This window comes from Coturnix japonica, chromosome 27, assembly GCF_001577835.2.
Source record: "Coturnix japonica isolate 7356 chromosome 27, Coturnix japonica 2.1, whole genome shotgun sequence".
NCBI lineage: Eukaryota > Metazoa > Chordata > Aves > Galliformes > Phasianidae > Coturnix > Coturnix japonica.
Window position 1 is genome coordinate 2,618,373 of NC_029542.1, and position 18,899 is coordinate 2,637,271.

Sequence of the window (18,899 nt, forward strand, 5' to 3'; positions counted from 1 at the left end):
CGCAGCCCCTCTCTGGGTTGGGGAGCCCCCCGGATTCCCTTGGGACCCCCAAAGGACGGAGGGGGGGGGAAATGCACCCCCCCCAAACACAGGGAAAGGGATTTAACAGCCGGGTTAAAGGGAGCGTTACCCCCCAGGGCTGCTATTATCGCCCCCCACCCCCAGGGGGGGTTAATTGGGGTAGGGGGGTGTTTGGGGATGTAATTCCTCGAATGGCCACTAGATGGCGCTATGTGATAAAGGATGCTCCCGTTTTGGGGTGGGGGGGATTTTAGGGTTAGATGGGGACGACCCGCCCCCCTCATACACCTTCCACCCCCATCCCGGGGCTGTGACAGCGGTGGGGACACGAGGGGACTCGTGAGGACACGGGGGTGGGGGGGGGAGGAGGTGTTTCTAAACGGGGCTCAGGCTGGGGGGGCAGTTGGGGGGCACAGGGGACATTTGGGGTTTGGATTCCAGAGGAGCTGTGCCAGGACCCCTCCACACCACACACCCACATCGGCAGAGACCCCCCCGGCTGCCCCATCGGACCCAAACCGGACCCATGGGATCCTCACTAAGGGGCTTCAGCCCGGTCCACAAGCACCAGTACGTCCCAGTCCCAAACTGGTTCAGCACAGCACATACACGCAGCTCCCGGACCGGCTTTTCCAGCACCCAGCCCCACCGGCCGGACCGACGGACAGGACCGGACCTGGGGGTGTCCCAGCGGCTCCTCAGGTCCTTGGGAACCCCCCGGGGAGGGCAGACGGCGGGGCTGGGCCGCACCCAGGTACCTCTGTCCTCATTGAATTAATGCTCCCAGCTCCGATTGCGGTGCACATGTGGAGAGATGAGCCCGGGCTTTGTGCAGTGTCTGGGTCACACCTGTAACCTCTATGGCTGGATGTGCCCTCTGAAACGGAGCCGTGGGACTCCCATCCCATCCCATCCAACCCATCCCCATCCCCATCCCATGCCCCATCCCATCCCCAATCCCCATCCATCCCATCCCCATCCCATCCATCCATCCATCCCATCCCATCCCCATCCCTCCACCCCATCCCATCCCATCATCCATCCCCATCCCATCCCAATCCCATCCCATCCATCCATCCATCAATCCATCCAATTCCATCCCTCCCAATCCCAATCCCTCATCCCAATCCCACATCCCATCCCATCCCATCCCATCCATCCCATCATACCATCCCATCCCATCCCATCCCATCCCATCCCATCCCCATCTCCATCTCCATCCCATCCCATCCCAGGATTCGAACCCTCGTTTCTCTACCCCTGCAGTACCCTACAATGGCCACCAGGTGGCGCCATTGCACCGCGCCGCCCTATGGTGGGATGACAGGGCTGGGGGGGGGGGGAAAACGGGGGGGGGTCATACACGCCAATGTTTCTTTTAACCCCCAAAAAGCCGCAGCCCGGCTCACACATCTGCCCACCCACCCTCGAGCCCCCCCAGCACCTCTCAGGGTCAAGGACCCGCCAGCATGAGGGAGAACCGCCCCCCCCCACCAAAATACAGCCCCCTCCCCACGTCCTCCTCTATCTCAGTGCTGTGTTGGGGCCTGGGATGGGGGGGGGGGTCTTAGGGCAGCGCAGAGTTCAGGGCTGGGAGTGCTGGGGGGAGGGGTGACAAGTTGTGGAGTATGGGGGGGGGGGTTCACCCTGAGCTCTGTGGATAGAGGAGAAACATTGGGAACTAATGGGAGAGGGGGGGAGGACACCCCATCCCTGCCCCCAACCCTTGTCCCACTGTGACCCCCAGGACCCCCAACCCCAGTGCAAAGAGCCCCAGCAACCCCCCCCCCCACCGCCCTCCTCCAGCTCCCATCCCTTCCGTCTCCCCTTCACCCACTCTTTGTTGTTTCTTGAGGGAGGGAAGGAGGGAAGGAAGGCAGAGAGGGGAAAAAAAAAAGCAGCAGCAAAAGAAGAGAAGCCAAACCCCAAAGCAGGAGGCAGGAGCCTGTTTTGCCTCCCAGGCAATATTTCTGGAGCCAATAGGAATGCGCACCCACCCTGCCCCGCTCCCTAATTAAAGGCTTTGGAGCAAGGCCGCCCGCAGCTCTGGGCACACACTCTTGAGTCGCCTCTCAACAGGAGCAGATCGAGGGACGTTGTGGGTAACGGGGGGTCCCGGGTGGGCTGAAGCCCCCCCGAGCGGCAGCGATGAGCGGCTCCTTCGACAAGAAGCTCACCAGCATCCTCACCGACCTGTCGGGCTCCTTAAGCTGCCATGCTTCCTCCAAGGACTCCCCGACGTTGCCCGAATCATCCGTCACCGATTTGGGTTATTACAGCGGCCAACACGACTATTACCCCGGTCAATCCTACGGGCAGCCCGTCGCTCACTATCCGTACCCTCAATTCAACCTCAACGCCATCGGTGCAGGAGGAACCTACTCCCCCAAATCCGACTATTCCTACAGCCCGTCCTATCGGCAGTATGGACACTTCAGGGACCAGCAGCTCCCGGTGCAGGATGCAGGTATGGGGCTCTGGTGGGTCCCCAATGCAGGGGGGGAAAGCTGGGACCCCCCCCCTTCAAACCCCCTTTAAGAACTTAGGGATGGTGGTTGGGGGCTCATTGGATCATAGAGACCCCGATTCGCTGCTGTAGGGATCCCAATGTATTGCTAAAGGGTTCCTAACTTCTTGCTCTATGTTTCTGTAGGGAATCCCAATGTATTCTTATAGGGTAGAGATCCCAACTTGTTGTCGTTGTAGGGTTCTCAGTGTATTGTGGTGATCCCAATGTGTTTCCGTAGGGATCCCAATGTATTTCCATAGGGATCCCAGTGTATTTCCATAGGGATCCCAGTGTATTTCCATAGGGATCCCAATACGTGTTCATACGGATCCCAGTGTATCTTTGTAGGGTTCCCAATGCATCCTAATAGGGAATCCCAGTATATTCCTTTAGGAATCCCAATGTATTGCTATAGGAAACCCCAATATATTCCTTTAGGAATCCCAATGTATTGCTATAGGAAACCCCAATATATTCCTTTAGGAATCCCAATGCATTGCTATAGGAAACCCCAATGTATTGCTATAGAAACCCCATAGGAATCTCAATGTATTGTCATAGGGATCCCAGTGTATTTTTGTAGCAAATCCCAATGTGTTTCCATAGGGATCCCAAACTATCTCTCCCCAGGAAGGTTTTAGGGCTGAATCTGCCCCACTTTGTTGCTGTTCAGTGGGGTGACCCGACCTGCTGTGGGGCTGGGGGCTGCGTGGGGACCCTTTGTTGGCCCCATCCTCACCCTCCTGCTCTGTGTTCAGTGTCAGTGAAGGAAGAGCCGGAGCCCGAGGTGCGGATGGTCAACGGGAAGCCCAAGAAGGTCCGCAAACCCCGAACCATCTACTCCAGTTACCAACTGGCCGCCCTGCAGCGCCGCTTCCAGAAAGCCCAATACCTGGCACTGCCCGAGAGAGCCGAGCTGGCGGCACAACTGGGGCTCACCCAGACCCAGGTAGGGCTGAACCCCCTCCCCGATCCCACTTGGGGGGCAGCGGGGTTGGGGCTGGGGCTGTGTTGTGAGACCTGAATCCATGTTGGGGTCAGCGCGGCTCAGTTTGGGGTGCCCTTTGGGTGGGAGATGGGAGAGTTCAGGGGAGCCCTGGGGTGGGTGACCCCCACTTGTAGGGTGCAGGGGGACCCTGTGCTGAGGGAGGGGGCAGGCTGTGTCCCTAAGCAGTGTGGGGATGCGGGGCTTTACCCCCTCCCTCTCAGCACCCACATGGACCGAGTGCTGTGTGTGGGCTGGGGGCTGTGGATGGTGCTCTCCCCCACCCCATCTCCATCACCCCCAGCCCCATTCCCCCTCACTGGGTTTCCCATTCCCAGCAATACAAATCAGGCACATTCAGGATCTAATTGAGGGGCTGCCGCGGTCTCCATAAAGATGCCGCGGTCTCCATAAAGATTTCTCCTTCCCCACGCTTCTAGTTCTTCCTCCCAGTTTTTAGGACCCAAACCTTTGCTTTCGGTTCTTTCCTATCATGGGGACAAACCCGACCTCGTTGGCGTGACAGCCGCCCCACAACCCGCCCCATCCCATCCCTGTGCCCTCCCTGCCTGCAGGCCCGGCGCCGGCGCCCTTGTGCCGCCCTTGGCTGGCGCTCCCCAACAACACCACCACCTTCCTCCTCCTCCCTTGGGCAACGATGAAGCAATCGGGGACAGCTCTGCAAAGGGCTGACGGAGCGCGTCACCCAGAAGGGACATCCTGTTTGGGTGACACCGCCACTCCCAGCGCCCCGGCCCCAAAGGCTTCAACAGCCTCACCCAACATTGGGACGCTCCCGACGTGCTGGGTTGGTGTCCCGTGATGCGTGGTGTGGTGGCTTCATGGAACACCCTATGGAACCCACAGGGTGGCTGACATTCAGGGCTGGCCCCATAGCACCCAGGGACCCCATAACACCCTTAGTGTGGGCTCTCCAGCGTGCAGTGCATTGTATATCCCCAAAATACCCATTATACAGCTGAATTCCCCTCTGTGTTGACTTCCCTGGTGCCTTTGGGGTCCCTACAACACCATGTATGGTGTGTTTGGGGTGTCCAAAACACAATTAGCAGCACCATGTGAATTCCCATTCACAGCACCCGGATCATGGGGGGCTTCCATCAGCGTGTCCCCATGACACAAACAGCAGGAGTGACCTCCTTAATGGTTCTTGGTGTCAGCTGGGTTCTCATGGCACCCATATCATAGGTGGCTTCCCATAGAGTCTGGGGTCCCTATGAGTCCCATATCATAGGTGTCTTCCCATAGGGTCTGGGGTCCCTATGAGTCCCATATCATAGGTGGCTTCCCATAGGGTCTGGGGTCCCTATGAGTCCCATATCATAGGTGGCTTCCCATAGGGTCTGGGGTCCCTATGAGTCCCATATCATACGTGGCTTCTCATGGGGTCTGAGATCCCCATGACTCCCATATCACAGGTGCCTTCCTACAGCACATGGCACACCCAGGATCCACATGGTGCCCACATCAAAGGTGGCTTCAGACGGGGTCTGGGGTCCCCATGACACCCATAATGTGTGTGACCCCCAGTGCTGTGTGCCGGGTTCCCACCACCCCCCATCCCTCCATCCCACCCCCCCATTGCTCCATCCCCTCACCCCTCACCCTATTCCTCCCCTTCCAGGTGAAGATCTGGTTCCAGAACCGCCGCTCCAAGTTCAAGAAGCTCTACAAGAACGGCGAGGTGCCATTGGAGCACAGCCCCAGCTCCAGCGACCCCATGGCCTGCAACTCCCCTCCATCACCCGCCGTTTGGGACAGTGCATCGCATGGCAGCGCACCGGGACGGACCCCCATCCCACAACCACTGCCCTACAGCCCCTCACCCGCCTTCCTGGAGGAGCACAGCCCCTGGTACCACCCGCAGAGCCTCACTGCCCCCCACCAGCCGCCCACCACTATGCATCACACCTCGCCGGGGCCGCCCCCCAACCCGGGTGCCGTCTACTAACTATACGGGGCAGCAGAGACAGTGCAGGACTTCTCCTCTTCCCTTTCTACCCCCCCCTCCCTGCCCCTAAAATCGATTATTATTATTATTATTTTCAAGTCTTCCGATACACACACCCCTATATATCCACTTCTATATCCTCTCCCAGCTCATCTCAGGAACAACAGGACTGCAAAGGGTTGAACTATGAGCCTACACCCAGGGGGCACCACCCCCCCCAACAGCTGCATCCCCCCCCTCCCCACAACAGCTGTGTCCCCATAGCAGAGACATTTGGGTGACTGTCACCCCACCTTGGGGTCCCTGTGGAGCCTGTGGGACGCTGTATGGGATGGAGACATGAGGACCAAAGCAGGGTGCCATCCCCACCTGGAGCAGGGGACACCCCTCACCCTCATGGCACATCAAATCCAGTGCCATGCAGGGACCATATGGGACTGTGGACTATGGGTGCTCTATGGGGTGTGGGTGCTCTATGGGGTGTGGGTGCGCCGTAGGGCTGTGGGTATTCCATGGTGCCGTGGGTCCTCCGTGGGGCTTTGGGTGCTCCATGGGTTCTCCGTGGGGTTGTGGGTTTTCCATAGGTTTTTCCATGGTACAATGGGTTCTTCATGAGGCTGTAGGTGCTCTATGGGACCATGGGTCTTCCATGGGGTCTCTGTGAGGCCGTGGGCTCCCCGTGGGTTCTCTATGGGGCTGTGGGTGCTCCATGGGACCACAGATTCTCCATGGAGCCATGGGTTGTCCATGGGGCTGTGGGTTCTCCATGGGGTCTTGAGCTCTCCATGGGGCCATGGGAGCTCTATTGGATCATGGGCTCTCCATGGGTTCTCCACAGGGCTGTGGGAACTCTATGGGGCTGTGGATGCTCTATGGGGCTGTGGATGCTCTATGGGGCTGTGGATGCTCCAATGGGCCACAGGCAGCTTCACAGAGACCCCAACCCTGGGGACGACGCTCAAACAACGAGGTGGTTATTTAACAGTTAAAAAAATAATAATAAATAATGATTAAAAATAAAAAAAAAGGGGGGGGAGGGGGGAGGAGAATAAAAAAAGGGGGATAAAAAAGGGGAAAAAATGTTTTAATATTTAAAACCAGTTTGGGAACAGCTTAAGTTATTGTTGGGAGATAGTCTGTGCCTCCAGCGGGTGTCATTGAAGCTAACAGTGAAGAGGAAGGTGTTTTATAGGTTAAACCCCACCAGGCATTCAACACACATAAAAAGACCCCCCAAAATCCCTAAAAAACCCCCAAACTTTGACTATTTTTTAAGAGAGCGAGGCTATTTTTGTAGGACAAAGTGCCATTTTAAAGATGTGTCCCTCTGCGTTGTACAGCCCCCAGGACCTTATTTATGTTGCCTTATATATATATAGGGGTGTGCGGGGTGGGGTGGGGGGGTCAGAGTGTATATAAGGTTCATTTGTATAAAGCTGATCGAACCCAAAGTGCTCTGCTGTGCTCCTTCCATGTGGGTATGGGGTCTGCTCATGCTTTATGGGGTGGGGATGGGGATGGAGATGGGATGGGATGGGATGGGATGGGATGGGATGGGATGGGATGGGATGGGGATGGGATGGGAGGATGGGATGGGAGGGGATGGGATGGGATGGATGGGATGGGGATGGATGGATGGATGGATGGGATGGGATTGGGATGGGAATGGGGAATGGGGATGCATGGGGATGGGATGGGTGGATGGATGGGATGGGAGGATGGGATGGGATGGATGGGATGGGCATGGAAATGGGAATGGGATGGGATGGGGATGGGGATGGAAATGTCTCTGACAGTGTTGGTTTATGGGAGGGGACTGGATATGGGGGGGGGGGGGGGGGTTTGAATTGAATTGCTGCTCAGTGTGAGTGCATTCCAACCCAGCTGTGCCCTATTCTGCTTAGGGAAACCCCAAATACATTCTGGGACCCCCCTGCCAATAATGGGGTCCCCCCACCCACACCCCAGCACTACTCTGCCTGTGGGCCACCACATCATCACTGTCCCAATGATACACAATGGGGGCAATGGGACACCCAAACACCCCCCCGCCCCCACATCCATCCCAAACAGCACCCCAAGGGTTAAGGGGAGCTGCCAGCTCCCGGCCCCCAGCGCTTGGGTTGGGTTGGGGTTGGGGTTGGGTTGGGGCTGTGTGTGCCCACAGCGGCAGACATGCTGGAGACATAGAGCTGCAATGGCAGAGGGGGGATGGGGAAGGAGGGGGGGGGGGAGGCTGCCAGGATGGGGCAAGGAGGGTGGGTAGTGGGGGGAGGGAGCAGCGTGCTGGGAGCTGTGGGTGCTTTGGGGTGTTTTGTTGGTGTTTGGTTGAATTGAGAAGAAAAGAAAGTAAGAAGAAAGATGGGATCTGTGTAGGTTATAGAAATGCTGGCTGTATCCCTGCTCCCCCCTCCCTGGACTGGTGGGTGCACACAGAGCTGCTGTGCTCCCTCCTGCCCCACTGCTCTGCCCTGTGGGGCTGGGTTGGGGGGCTGTGGGCTGCTTTCCCCCCTTCCACCCATCACAACCCCACAGAGGGGGCACATGTAGGGTGGGAACACAACTCCCACCCCCCACAGATACAAGCTGTCATGCATCCATTGATGTCCCTTCACAAGCCCCAGCATACAGCCCCCCCAAACCCCCCCCCAGGTGCTCCCTGCCCCATTGCAACACACCGCTGCAGCCGCTCGTGTTGCATCACCCGCTGCCCCCACCCAGCACAGGGCTGGCACTGGGCTGAGCCCACAGGTGTGTGGTGGAGGTGGCATTGGCCATTGGGTTGGGATATGGGATGGAAGGGGATCCCGTCTGTGCAGCACCACGACCTGAGCACAACACGTTGCAGCAAAGGGAACGCAGCACTGCTGGTCTGCATGAAGGTGGGGGCACACAGAGCATTGGTGCTGTGCAGCAAAGGCTGTGATGGATGGGAAACCTGCTCCCCAAGTGCCCTCATTGCTGAGACCAGGGGTCCCCAACCCCCCCCATCCCACCCTTATTAAGGAAGACATCTTCAATAGCCACAAATTGCCCCTAATTACCCCGAGGAGGTGGTGAGAAGCCCCTCACTGAGGAGCCCGGCTCCATAATTACCGTAATTGTGCCTCCATTTGGGAGCAGTGGGTCTGAAAATAGTGGTGGGTCCTGCGCAGATGTTGGGTTGGGGGGGGTCTGGGGGTACCTGGCCCCTGTTGGATGCCCCCACCCCACAAGAGCATCCACCCCAGCCCATGGAGACCCTCAGCAAATGGCAGCAGGTACCGAGGAGCAGTCTTTACTTTACAATTGTACAGCCTGTTTATAACAGGGGGCACACAGCTTCATAGACAGTGCTTATAAATAAAGCCAAGTCCGGGGGGCTGTGGGTCTGCGGACCCCTCCAACCCCTCTGTGCCCATGGACCGGGGGCTGCAGCTGGTCCTGTCCTGCCCGTACCAGGGCTCTGTGCTGGGGGCATCTCACTTCAACCCTCAACGGGGGTCCCTGCAGACAGCAGTCACCTTCCTCCTCCTCTTCTTCATCCTTGGGGTCCCCCATGGCATCACCCCTCAGGGCTCAGCGGCACGTCCCCCCCCCTTGCTGACCCTCCTGGAGCTGCAGCCGTAGTGGTGTCACATCATGGGCCCACGAGACATGGAGTCCTGCTGGTGAGGCTGGTACCAGGCTCCAAAGCTGCTGATGTAGTTGTTGGGGGGCAGCGGGGGCCCTTTGCCAGGTACAGGGATGTCCCATAGTGGGGGGATGCTGGGGGAGCAGGGGGACAGCGAGGAGGAGGAGGTGTGTAGGTGCTGCTCCCCATCGGGTGCACTCGAGCCCTGCTTCATGATCTTCTTGTACTTGGAACGTTTGTTCTGGAACCAGATCTTGACCTGCGGGTGAGAGCGGGGGTGAGAAGGGTTGTGGGGAGGGTGGCACAGGTTGGCAGCATCCCACCCTCCAGCTGGTACACCAGGGTCCGTGAGATGAACCCAACCCTATAGGAGCCACTAGAGAATCCACTACAGGGAGCTGGAGGAGAAGAAGATAAGGGGAGAGCAGACAGCAAGTCAACAGCCTCCAGCTCTGTGAGTCCCCATATATCCCCCCATCTGTGCCCCCTCCAGCCCACCCTGGGCACTGCAGCTCTGCCGGGGCGCGGTGGGGCTCAGCTCAGTGCTGTGCTCGGGGTGGTGGCCCCACTCATTCCTCCCCACGGTCCCCCCCGCTCTGCCGGCAGGTTCCCACTTGTCTCCTTTTCTTCCCCGTCTTTATGAGCTCGCTTCGCCCCTGGCTCCGGGCTGCACCGCTGCCGCCTGCCTGTCTCTCCCCATCGCCTTCAAAAACCCACTCACCCCGTCCCGCGGCTCTGGGCCGCCCAACACCGGGCACGGCTGGGCCAGAAGCCAGGCTCCAGGGCTGGGAAAGTCCCAGTGCCTTTGGGAGGTGCGAGTAGGGGCACCCCAAATCCCACCCGCAGGGCCCCAACGGCGCCGGTTGTACGGCACGGATCCAACGAGCCCCGATCCGGATTCAAGCCATGCATGAACCACACACTTACCCTATGGGGGGCTGTGGGTGATGGGGTCGGGGGGTTCAGCCCTACCTGCGTCTGGGTGAGGCCGAGGGAGGCCGCCAGCTCGGCTCGCTCGGGCAGGGCCAGGTACTGGGTCTGCTGGAAGCGCTGGTTGAGAGCCTGAAGCTGCAGGCTGGAGTAGATGGTGCGTGGTTTACGCAGCTTCTTCCCTTTGCCGTTGAGGCGCAGCTCCCCGTTGGACACCGGTAAAACCTTGTTGGGCTCTTAGGAAGGGAGAAGAGAGGAGAGTCAGGATGGGAACCGCAGCGCTGGGGATGCGCTGCCCCTGGGGGCTGCGCTGTCAATGGGAGCTGAGCTGTTAATAGGGTCTGCGCTGCCACTGGGGGCTGCAATGGCACTGGGGGCTGTGCTGTCTTTAGGGGCCGTGTGGTCACTTAGGGTTGTGCTGTCAGCAGGGGCTGCCCCATAGTTGAGAGCTGTGCTGTTGTTGTAGGGGCTGCGATGCCCCTGGGGGCTGCCCTGCCCCATCACTGGGGGCTGCGTTGTTCTTTGGGGTCATTGTGTTAATGGGGGCTGTTCTGCCCCTGCTGTGCCCCATCGCTGGGGCTGCACTGCCCCTATGGGTGCCCCATCGCTGGGGCTGTGCTGGGCTCTGCTGTGGAGGTTGCTCCGTGAAGGGATTTGCCTCTGATTCTCTGCTTCATTCAGAATAGAAGTGAATGAAGTGGAGAAATTGGGGCCGTTCATTCAGTGCTGCTCAGTCCCCGCAGTAGGAAGGTGATAGACACTCACACTGTGAAGGGGTGGGGATGGGGGGGGGACAGGGTGATGGGGGGTGGCTGAGAGCAGCCCTGCTCTGTGGGTTCACCTCGTACCCCGGTGGTGGCTCTGAGTATCTGCGGGTCTTTCGGGTACATGGGGCACACAGGGGGCAGGTGGTGATGACAGCGCAGTCTGTGCTCTCAGAGAGACGCTGGGAATCAGGAGTGTGCACAGCCCCGCACCCCCCACCCTACAGCCATGGGGAAGAGTGTGACCCCTCTGCTGTGAGCCCTGGGGTGGGGGTTTCCTCTCAGCTTTGGGGGAAAACAGACGGCAATTGGGATGCGTGCTGCAGGGCCGAGGGGAGGAGCTGCGGGATCGGTGCAGCCGGGGCTCTGCAGCCCCCCGTGGGCTCCCCGCAGCCCCACACCCACCCACTGCTGTGTCTTCCCCCCATAGGGCACAACCCCCCCCCCAGCAGAGGTCCGAGCCCCCCGCCCGGCCGCGCTGCCCACAGGTGATCCCGGCTTCCGACGGCTGCGGGGCGAGGAGCGGCAGCGCCGCGGTGCCTCGACGGGGAGGGACGGGACAGCGATAGAAACCGAGATGGGAATCGGAACCGGGATCGGAACCGGGATCGGAACCCCCGCTGCCGCCTTACCTGCGTCCTGCAGCCCGGCGCCGTGGGCCAGCCCGGCCTGGGGATGCTGGGGCGGGTAGGACAGGTAGGGGCTGCCGTGGGGCGGCGGGGGGGGACCGCCGGAGTAAGGATAAGAACCGGGCCGGCTGTAGGAGAAGGGCGACGGGTCGTGCTGGGGGTGACCGGCGGGGCGGGGGCCGTGCAGCGGGTAGTGCGGAGGAGAGGGGTGGCCGAGCTCCAGGAAAGAAGTTTTGGATGGGTCGGAGCCCAATAAACTCTCGGTGACGGAGCTCATGGTCATGGCCGGGCCGAACCGGGCCGGGCCGGGCCGGGCAGCCCTCGGAGCCGGCAACGCCGCGGCCCCGCAGCCCCCCCCGCCGGGCTCCGCGCTGCCGCAACGCGGCCCCGAGCCCGGGGGATCCCCAGCCCGCCCCGCCCCGCACCCTGAGCCCCGCCCCGGGACGTCACTCCCACCCCCCACCCTCCAGGGGCAGCCCCCCCCTCGGGGGTATCCCCTCTGTGCCATCTCCCAATGCAGGGTCCCCTAAGCCGGCTGTGGCCAGGGGGGGGAGATGGGAGGACACCGTGATCTCCCTCTGGGTCCTGGACCTCCCCGGGGTGGGGGTCTTGTCTTCAGTGCAGGGCGTTGCTTTGCACGGGGACCCCCTCCTTAGAGGGGACAAAAGGTGAATTGGCAGCACGGGAGGGGATGCGGCCCATTGGCTCTGGGCACGGAGGGACAAAGAACAGCTGGGGTCACTGGTGTGGGGACATGGGGACACAGCAGGGATGGGAGATGGTGCAGAGGTGGATGGAGGGTTGGATACGAGTCTTCATGCCTCAGTTCTGGTTGCAGGGGGACACCCAGCTGCCCCACTGCGATGAGTTTGGGGACGTTGTGGCACAGAGCTGGATGGGTCACATCAGCCACGAGTGCAACCGGTCTCAGAGCCGCCCCACGAGGGTTTTGCCTGGGAGGAGGTGGCAGGCAGAGGCCGGGGATGCTGGCAGGGAGGGTCCCCCATCCCCACCCTCCCATTAGACCATCTCCAAAACATGTTTCCATCTCGCCATCGCGACGGCTCTGAGTCACTCGGCAGCTCCGATATAAATAGCTGAGCTCCTCACTAACCCCCAGGCTGGGACCCCACTGCTGCCCCAGGCTCTGAACCAAACAACTCCTGTCCCCCTCCCATTCCCCAATGGCCTTCTGCCATCCACCCCCATCCTGACCTCAGGATCGTGCCCAATGCAGCTGGACCCATAGAACAGCCCCATTAGCACAGGTTCTGGGGTCCCTATATGGAGTGTTTGGCCTTGGATCTAGTGCCCAGGCCCATACTTGAGTCCTCAGGGTGGGCTCCTTGGATGGGTGGGGGCTCCAAAGGATTAAGGACACCCATAGGCTGTGCCCACCTCTCTGCTCAGATGTTTTAGGGCCAGGTTGGGCCAAGGGGACCTTGGTGGCATTTTTACCCCTTGGGTGACAAGAAGAACCTCACACCCCATCAACCTGGCACTGCTGCACCCTGTGCTGGGTGCTGGCAGCTCTGTTTTGGAACTTTATATGGCTTAAGATGGAAGGAGAGCCAAGTCCCTACTTGGGCAGGGATGCCATATGAGGGTCCAACTGAACCCTATGGAGAGCAGATGGGTCCCCCCAGGTGGGGGTCTCCCATTGGGCAGCACCAAGGGACAGCGAGCATGAGACCACCCTCCCTTCCCCTGCAGGACCTGCCCTCACACAAACAGGATTTGGGGTCGGGCACCCACAGCTGTGCAATGGAGCATCCCCGCACCCTGCAGTCTGTCTGTCCGTCCGGATTGGACTCTGCTCCACTTTCCCTCGCTCGGTTTCTTACCTGCCCCAACCCCCTGGGGGCGGAGACCGACGTCCCCAAAACCCCACAATCCCCGATGGTTCCGACACCTGCAGGGGGCACATTGGGCGGCCCGAACTTCGGTACCGGGACATCGAGGTGCAGCTCAAACCTCCTGAGCGGGGTTTGGGGTTTTAGGAGCAGCCGGTGCCAAGGCAAATACATCAAATCAACTCAGATTCAATTAAAGAAAATAAATCACAGCCGCGCTCGGGGCCAATTCCAAACCTCGGTGTCGGCGTTGGGAAGTGCTGACACACGTCAGGACCCGCGTGGTGCTGGTGGGGAGCACACAGACGCCCCCATTGCTCTGCCAGCGGCTCTGCTGCCCCACGGGATGAGGGACAAGGGGATAAATCCCCCCCGCCCCCCCCCCAACCCAGAATATCCTGCAAAGGAGAAGAGCGGAGTTGGGGTTTGTAGCTGCCGGCTGCTGATGAAAGCAGGAAGGATTAAAGGGGTGCAGGGAGGGAGGAGTGCAAGGAAGGAGGGAAGGGAGGGGGGGGGGGGGGGGAAGAGCATGTGCCAGGTAACAAACCTCTGAGATCGCCCGAGATAAAGGGAGATCCCAGCAGCTGTAATTACGGCTCTGCAGATGGAACGGAGCGGGGAAAGCCCGAAGCCAAGCGCAGGAGCTGCGGGTGAGCGGCAGCCCGGGGAGAAGTTAATAACACTCCGAACCGAGTGGGAGCAGACAGCCTGGCGTCTGCCCTCCCACACTCCATGCTGCCCTGCCGCCTCGTTAACGAACGCTGCGCTAATGAACCTCCGGCCCTGAGCCCTCCGAAAGCAGCTCTGGGATGATCCCGGCTTGGCCCGGGTCTTCATTTGGGTGTTTTTATCTTTGAGGGGGGATATGGGGGTTGTAATAGGAAGCTTATGGGGATGGGGAGGTGTTTGGTGGTCGTTGGGGTGGGTGGGGATATGGTGGGGTTTGCTGGGGGGGATGCGTAGTGTTGGGGATGTTGCACCTGGCTGGGATGTGGGGACATGAGGACGTGGGGACAGGGGGACACAGGGATGGGGGAACACAGGGACAAGGGGATAATACAGGGACACAGGATACAAGGACACTGAGATATGGGGACATGGGGACACAGGGATGGGGTAACACGGACATAGAGACATGGGGACACAGTAACACAGGGACATGGGGACATGGCAACATAGGGACACAGGACACAAGGACACTGAGATATGGGGACACGGGGACAATAAAGGGACACAGGACACAAAGACACTGAGATATGGGGACACGGGGACACAGGGATGGAGTACGGATATAGAGACATGGGGACATGGGGACACAGTAACACAGGGACATGGGGGCACGGGGATATGGGGGCATGGGGACATGGTGACTCTGATAGGGTAACACATGGACATGGGGACATGGCAACATAGGGACAAAGGGCACAAGGACACTGAGAAATGGGGACAGGATGACACAGGAACATGGGGACATGCACCCATGGATGCAAGGACGGATGGAGGCACTGGGGGCATTACAATGGGCGACCCTGTATCCTTCCTAATTAACAGAGAGAAAATGAGTGGTCATGGGGATGGTTTATCTCATATGGCTGTTTCTAGTCTGCTTGGGGTCATCCCCAGCAGTGGCTGGGGGGCTGCCCCCCAGCTGTGCCTGCAGGACTCATGGATGGAGTGATGCTAAACAGTGCATCAGGCATCACTTTGGGCATGTGTGATGCTCTACTGGGGATGGCTGCTGCGTGCTTCAGGCTACCAGCCACTTCATGTCATCATCCTGCTGCTCAGGACCAGCCCAGCATCATGGTCCTCATGCAGGACACGGGCTCTACTCGTCTGACAGCATCTCCCTGGGGGCTGGAGGCAAAGCTGCTGCCTTAGGCTTGGGGACACCGCTGAGCCAGACGGGGTGGTGTCACCCGCGTGTCCCCACGCCACCAGCAGCCTCACAGGTGGTCATTAGTGGAGCTGACAGTCCCCACGGCACACATGGAGTATTTACATCACTGGGGAGCTGAGCTACGGAGACAGAAGGAGAAGAAAAAAATGGTGACAGTAGATGTATAATTAAAGTCCCATTAAGAGGCGCCTATGAGTCTCTGAGGGAGCAGGGTGGACGGGATCACTGCCACCCCAATGGCTTTCAGGTGCAAAAGTGTCCCCAGGAATAGCCAGGGGGAATGTAGAACTGCTGGGGTCTCTGTGATGCTGCGTGCTCCCAAGCAGGGCTCTGGTGTGGGAGGACCGTCCCACATGTTCCATCCCATTACATTGCATTGCATGGCATGGCATGGCATGGCATGGCATGGCATCCCATCCCATCCCATCCCATCCCATCCCATCCCATCCCATTTCCATCCCATTTCCATCCCATCCCATTTCCATCTCACTCCATCCCATCCCATCCCATCCCATCCCATCCCATCCCATCCCATCCCATCCCATCCCATCCCATCCCCATCCTCAGGCTTTGACCCAGCTCAGCAATCCAGGAGGATTATTTCCTCTCCCAATGGAAGTGTCCCCATTCCAGAGGTGACACACAACATTCCCCTGCCCTCAGCCTGTACCTGCATTGCCCCATAAAACCAACTTGACCCTAATCCAAAGGTGGGAGCACACAGTTTGAGGCCAGTCCTGATGGGAAACCCCACAGCGCTCACACCACCCTCCCATCCTGAGCCGCCCCAGCTCTTTGCATCACCCCATTAGTCGTGCTTCACTGGGCACTGAATGGGGACTGGAATTCCTTAATCCACCTGTGCCCCACGGATGAGCTTTCCCAGCCTGAGCCCTGTAACCCAATCCCACCCCACACAAAGCCAGGCATCACCCCATACAGCACAGCTGAGCTCTCACCGCCCGCTGCTCCCAGAGGAGCCTTTGTTTGGGAAATCCCACCTGGTTCTGGTTGGATGTTCCCAAAGTCCCATTTGGGAGCCCAGAAGTGTTGGCAGGTCGGAGCTGCTCAACACTAAGCAATAAAAGGCACCGAGGGAGGCTTTGGAAATGTGGTGGGTTTTGATTTTAGAGGAAAATGTTGATTCATTGGAAAGAATGATTTATTTTTTTTTTTCACTGGCAACATCTTTTCTCACTTTGACCCGGGCTGAATTTCTCATTAAAACATTACAGAGATGCATCCATTCGTCCCATAATAACCATCAGTTTGGGGTTTGCTTCTCATCCAACTTCATTTGGGAGGGTGATGGAGCAGCGGCCTCGCTTTGCATCCATCCTTGCCCTATTGCCCCTATGGGCCGCATCCCAATGCTGATGGAGATGACCTCATGGCCACGTGGGATGGGGAAGCATCGTCCAGTGCCAGAGCTCCCAGTGCTCGCCCACACCTTCTTTCCATGAGCTCAGAGTGGTGGGGAGGGAAGGACACGGGGCTGCATGGATGCGGGGCATGGGAGAAGGGGCGGCCCTGCGGATGGTGTTGGGTTGTTGAGAGAGATTTGAATGGAGATGATGCAGAAAATGAGTCTGGAAATGGGTGAGGGTTCACATGCTGTGTGCTCTAAGGGTTGTAACCAGCACAGATCCTTCATGCTGGAAGGTTTTTCTTGAAATACCCATAGAAAATATAGCACTAAGGAGCCAGCCATGCTCTGCATTGATGGCCCTGTGGGAGTCCTGGGGTTGGGTAGGGCAATCTGCCTTGTGGGAAAGGAGTATTGAACATTAACGTCAGCTCTGGGTGCTCCAAAGGGAACCTTGAGTGGGGAGGGTGAATTCCTCCAGCTGATGAGAACTGGGCTGCAAAGCACCTGGGCAGAGGGGTAAAGGAGCACACACAGGACATGCACAATTATCCAGCAGCCTGTCCTGGATGTCAAAGCAAAGAGCTACATCCAGGGTGGCCGTGATGTGGGGCTGAGCTCAGCCCAGCTGCAGCCATAGGACAGCGAGGCTGGCGGCCAATGCCCACTTTCCATTCGCTCCAACTTTCCGCCCCTGCATCCCCCCACATCATCCCCATGAGTAATAGGGAGCGGCCGTCCTGTCCGGGCCAACGGGGACGGGGCCACCACGGCCATCCTTGGCCCTGGAAAGCAATGAGGAGAAGGAGGAGGAGGATGAGGAAGGCAACGCTGGGCTCTCCGGTTCCTCTTGGCCACCCGGTGTGGTTCAGGGTCCCGTCCTCACAGGGCTGGGAGCCAGCCAGCCCCATTAGTCATGTAGGGAGGTGGGAAGGCTGGAAAGACCTGCAGCCCCACTGCCAGGGCAGGCAGCATGCCTCGGCCTGGAGCTGTCATGTTCATGTGCCACAAAGGAGACACAAGGAAGGGGGGAGATGGGACTTGGGGTCTCCAGCCTCACCCTCACCTCCTGGAGGGTCTCTTGGTGGTCTCTATGCCTTTCCCACTGATCCCCCCCTGCCTGCAGTGTGTCAGTGGCATCACTCAGTGTGTTGCCATCCCACCCTGGGGACCCCTCTGGGTGCCTTCAGCTTTGGGGCAGGCAGAGCAGAAGTTTGTGGCCGGCACCATGAGGGTGGTGTGGGGACAAAAGCTGCTTTCCGAGCACACAGCTTCTACAGAGCTCAAAGGGCTGTGGGTGGGGAGGAACAAAAGCCCTAAAAACAGGAAGAAAAATAACACCGAGCACCTGGAGGCACCGGGGATGGGAGGATTTGAGGGCAGAGCCATCAGCAGGGCAGCACCTCCCCACCACAGTCCATCAAACCCAGCTCTGCACTGTCCTCTCTTTGTTCTTTCACCGGTTGCATTGCTGCAAGCTCATCTCATCTCTGCTGTAGCTTCACTTCCTTGCACACCGTGTCCCCAGCGTGATGGTGAATCCATTGACACCTCCATGCCTTGGTAAAGCCTCCTGCCATATTCCTGCATCTCCTTCCTTATTTTAGGGCCAACATCACCACGTGGGGTCTGCATATGGTTTAACATTTCATGCTACAGGGTTATGGGCAGCATTGATAACCAAAGGCTGAGATGAAGGCACATGTGTTTCCCAGTGTGCTCCAGGTCTGTTGGGGGGCCTCAATGAGATGCAGCACAGATGGAGATGTGCAGAAAGCTGCGATGAGCAGAGAAGGGTCTCAGCCACCCCTGGGGGCTGCGGGAAGAAGCAGCACCACGAGGATGCGTCACTTCGGGCATCACCTGAGAAACCCTTTTAGAGCATCTCAGGCCACCAAACGTGAGCACACGAGGGCTGCGGTGTGAGCCCGTGTGCCGTCACTTCTGAAGCATCGTGATGATGCCGCTGCTTTATACCGCAGCTCTCCGCCTTCTCTCGCACCCCGCCGGGGTCCCAGCGGCTCCGTCCTCATCAACGCGGCAGGTAACGTTGCCATCTAGTGGCTTCCCCACCCTGAGCCGGGAGAAAGCACTCCGGATATTCGGGCAGAGGAGGATGGAGGAGGAGAAGCAGCTGTGCTGGCACTGGGTGGCACCCAGAGACACCCCCGCGGTACCCACACCCTGGGCAGCACCATAGGATGCGATGGACAACCTCCAGCCTCCCTGCTGGGCAGCAGCCCATCAATATGGAACATACAGCAGCTCCAACATGCAGCTGGGGAGCTGGGGCTGCTCTGCCAGCTGATGGATAGGGAGCAGAGAGACCTGAGCTCTCACATGCTGCCTCCAGCCCC

General features: G+C 59.1%; 3 protein-coding genes across 3 annotated transcripts in view; 1 reads left to right on the top strand and 2 right to left on the bottom strand.

Annotated features, from left to right (window-relative positions):
• ITGA3 (integrin subunit alpha 3) overlaps positions 1-529 on the bottom strand; it is a 16,841-nt gene extending 16,312 nt beyond the window's left edge. The window contains exon 1 of the mRNA XM_032449357.1: positions 497-529. Within this exon, the coding sequence (XP_032305248.1) occupies positions 497-529 (33 nt within the window). The remainder of the gene's footprint in view (positions 1-496) is intronic.
• Positions 530-1,911: 1,382 nt separating this feature from the next.
• On the top strand, positions 1,912-6,469 carry DLX3 (distal-less homeobox 3). Its single transcript, XM_015885630.2, has 3 exons — positions 1,912-2,488; positions 3,289-3,479; positions 5,161-6,469. Exons 1-3 carry the CDS (start codon positions 2,170-2,172, stop codon positions 5,485-5,487), a joined length of 837 nt encoding a protein of 278 aa, XP_015741116.1. The 5' UTR covers positions 1,912-2,169; the 3' UTR covers positions 5,488-6,469.
• A 2,299-nt stretch (positions 6,470-8,768) lies between these two features.
• Positions 8,769-11,759, bottom strand: DLX4 (distal-less homeobox 4). The gene is made up of 3 exons (XM_015885632.2): positions 11,427-11,759; positions 10,073-10,266; positions 8,769-9,359 (listed from the first exon to the last, which is right to left on the bottom strand). Exons 1-3 carry the CDS (start codon positions 11,704-11,706, stop codon positions 9,102-9,104), a joined length of 732 nt encoding a protein of 243 aa, XP_015741118.1. The 5' UTR covers positions 11,707-11,759; the 3' UTR covers positions 8,769-9,101.
• Between the last annotated feature and the right edge of the window lie 7,140 nt (positions 11,760-18,899).

Bases quoted from the DNA above. Each gene is read 5' to 3' on its own strand.
- DLX3 (XM_015885630.2), top strand. From the start codon at position 2,170: ATGAGCGGCTCCTTCGACAAGAAGCTCACCAGCATCCTCACCGACCTG. The intron at 2,489-3,288 runs GTATGGGGCTCT...CTCTGTGTTCAG, and splicing joins GCTCCCGGTGCAGGATGCAG to TGTCAGTGAAGGAAGAGCCG. The intron at 3,480-5,160 runs GTAGGGCTGAAC...CTCCCCTTCCAG, and splicing joins TGGGGCTCACCCAGACCCAG to GTGAAGATCTGGTTCCAGAA.
- DLX4 (XM_015885632.2), bottom strand. From the start codon at position 11,706: ATGACCATGAGCTCCGTCACCGAGAGTTTATTGGGCTCCGACCCATCC. The intron at 10,267-11,426 runs GTAAGGCGGCAG...TCCCTTCCTAAG, and splicing joins CGCCGGGCTGCAGGACGCAG to AGCCCAACAAGGTTTTACCG. The intron at 9,360-10,072 runs GTAGGGCTGAAC...TCTCACCCGCAG, and splicing joins TCGGCCTCACCCAGACGCAG to GTCAAGATCTGGTTCCAGAA.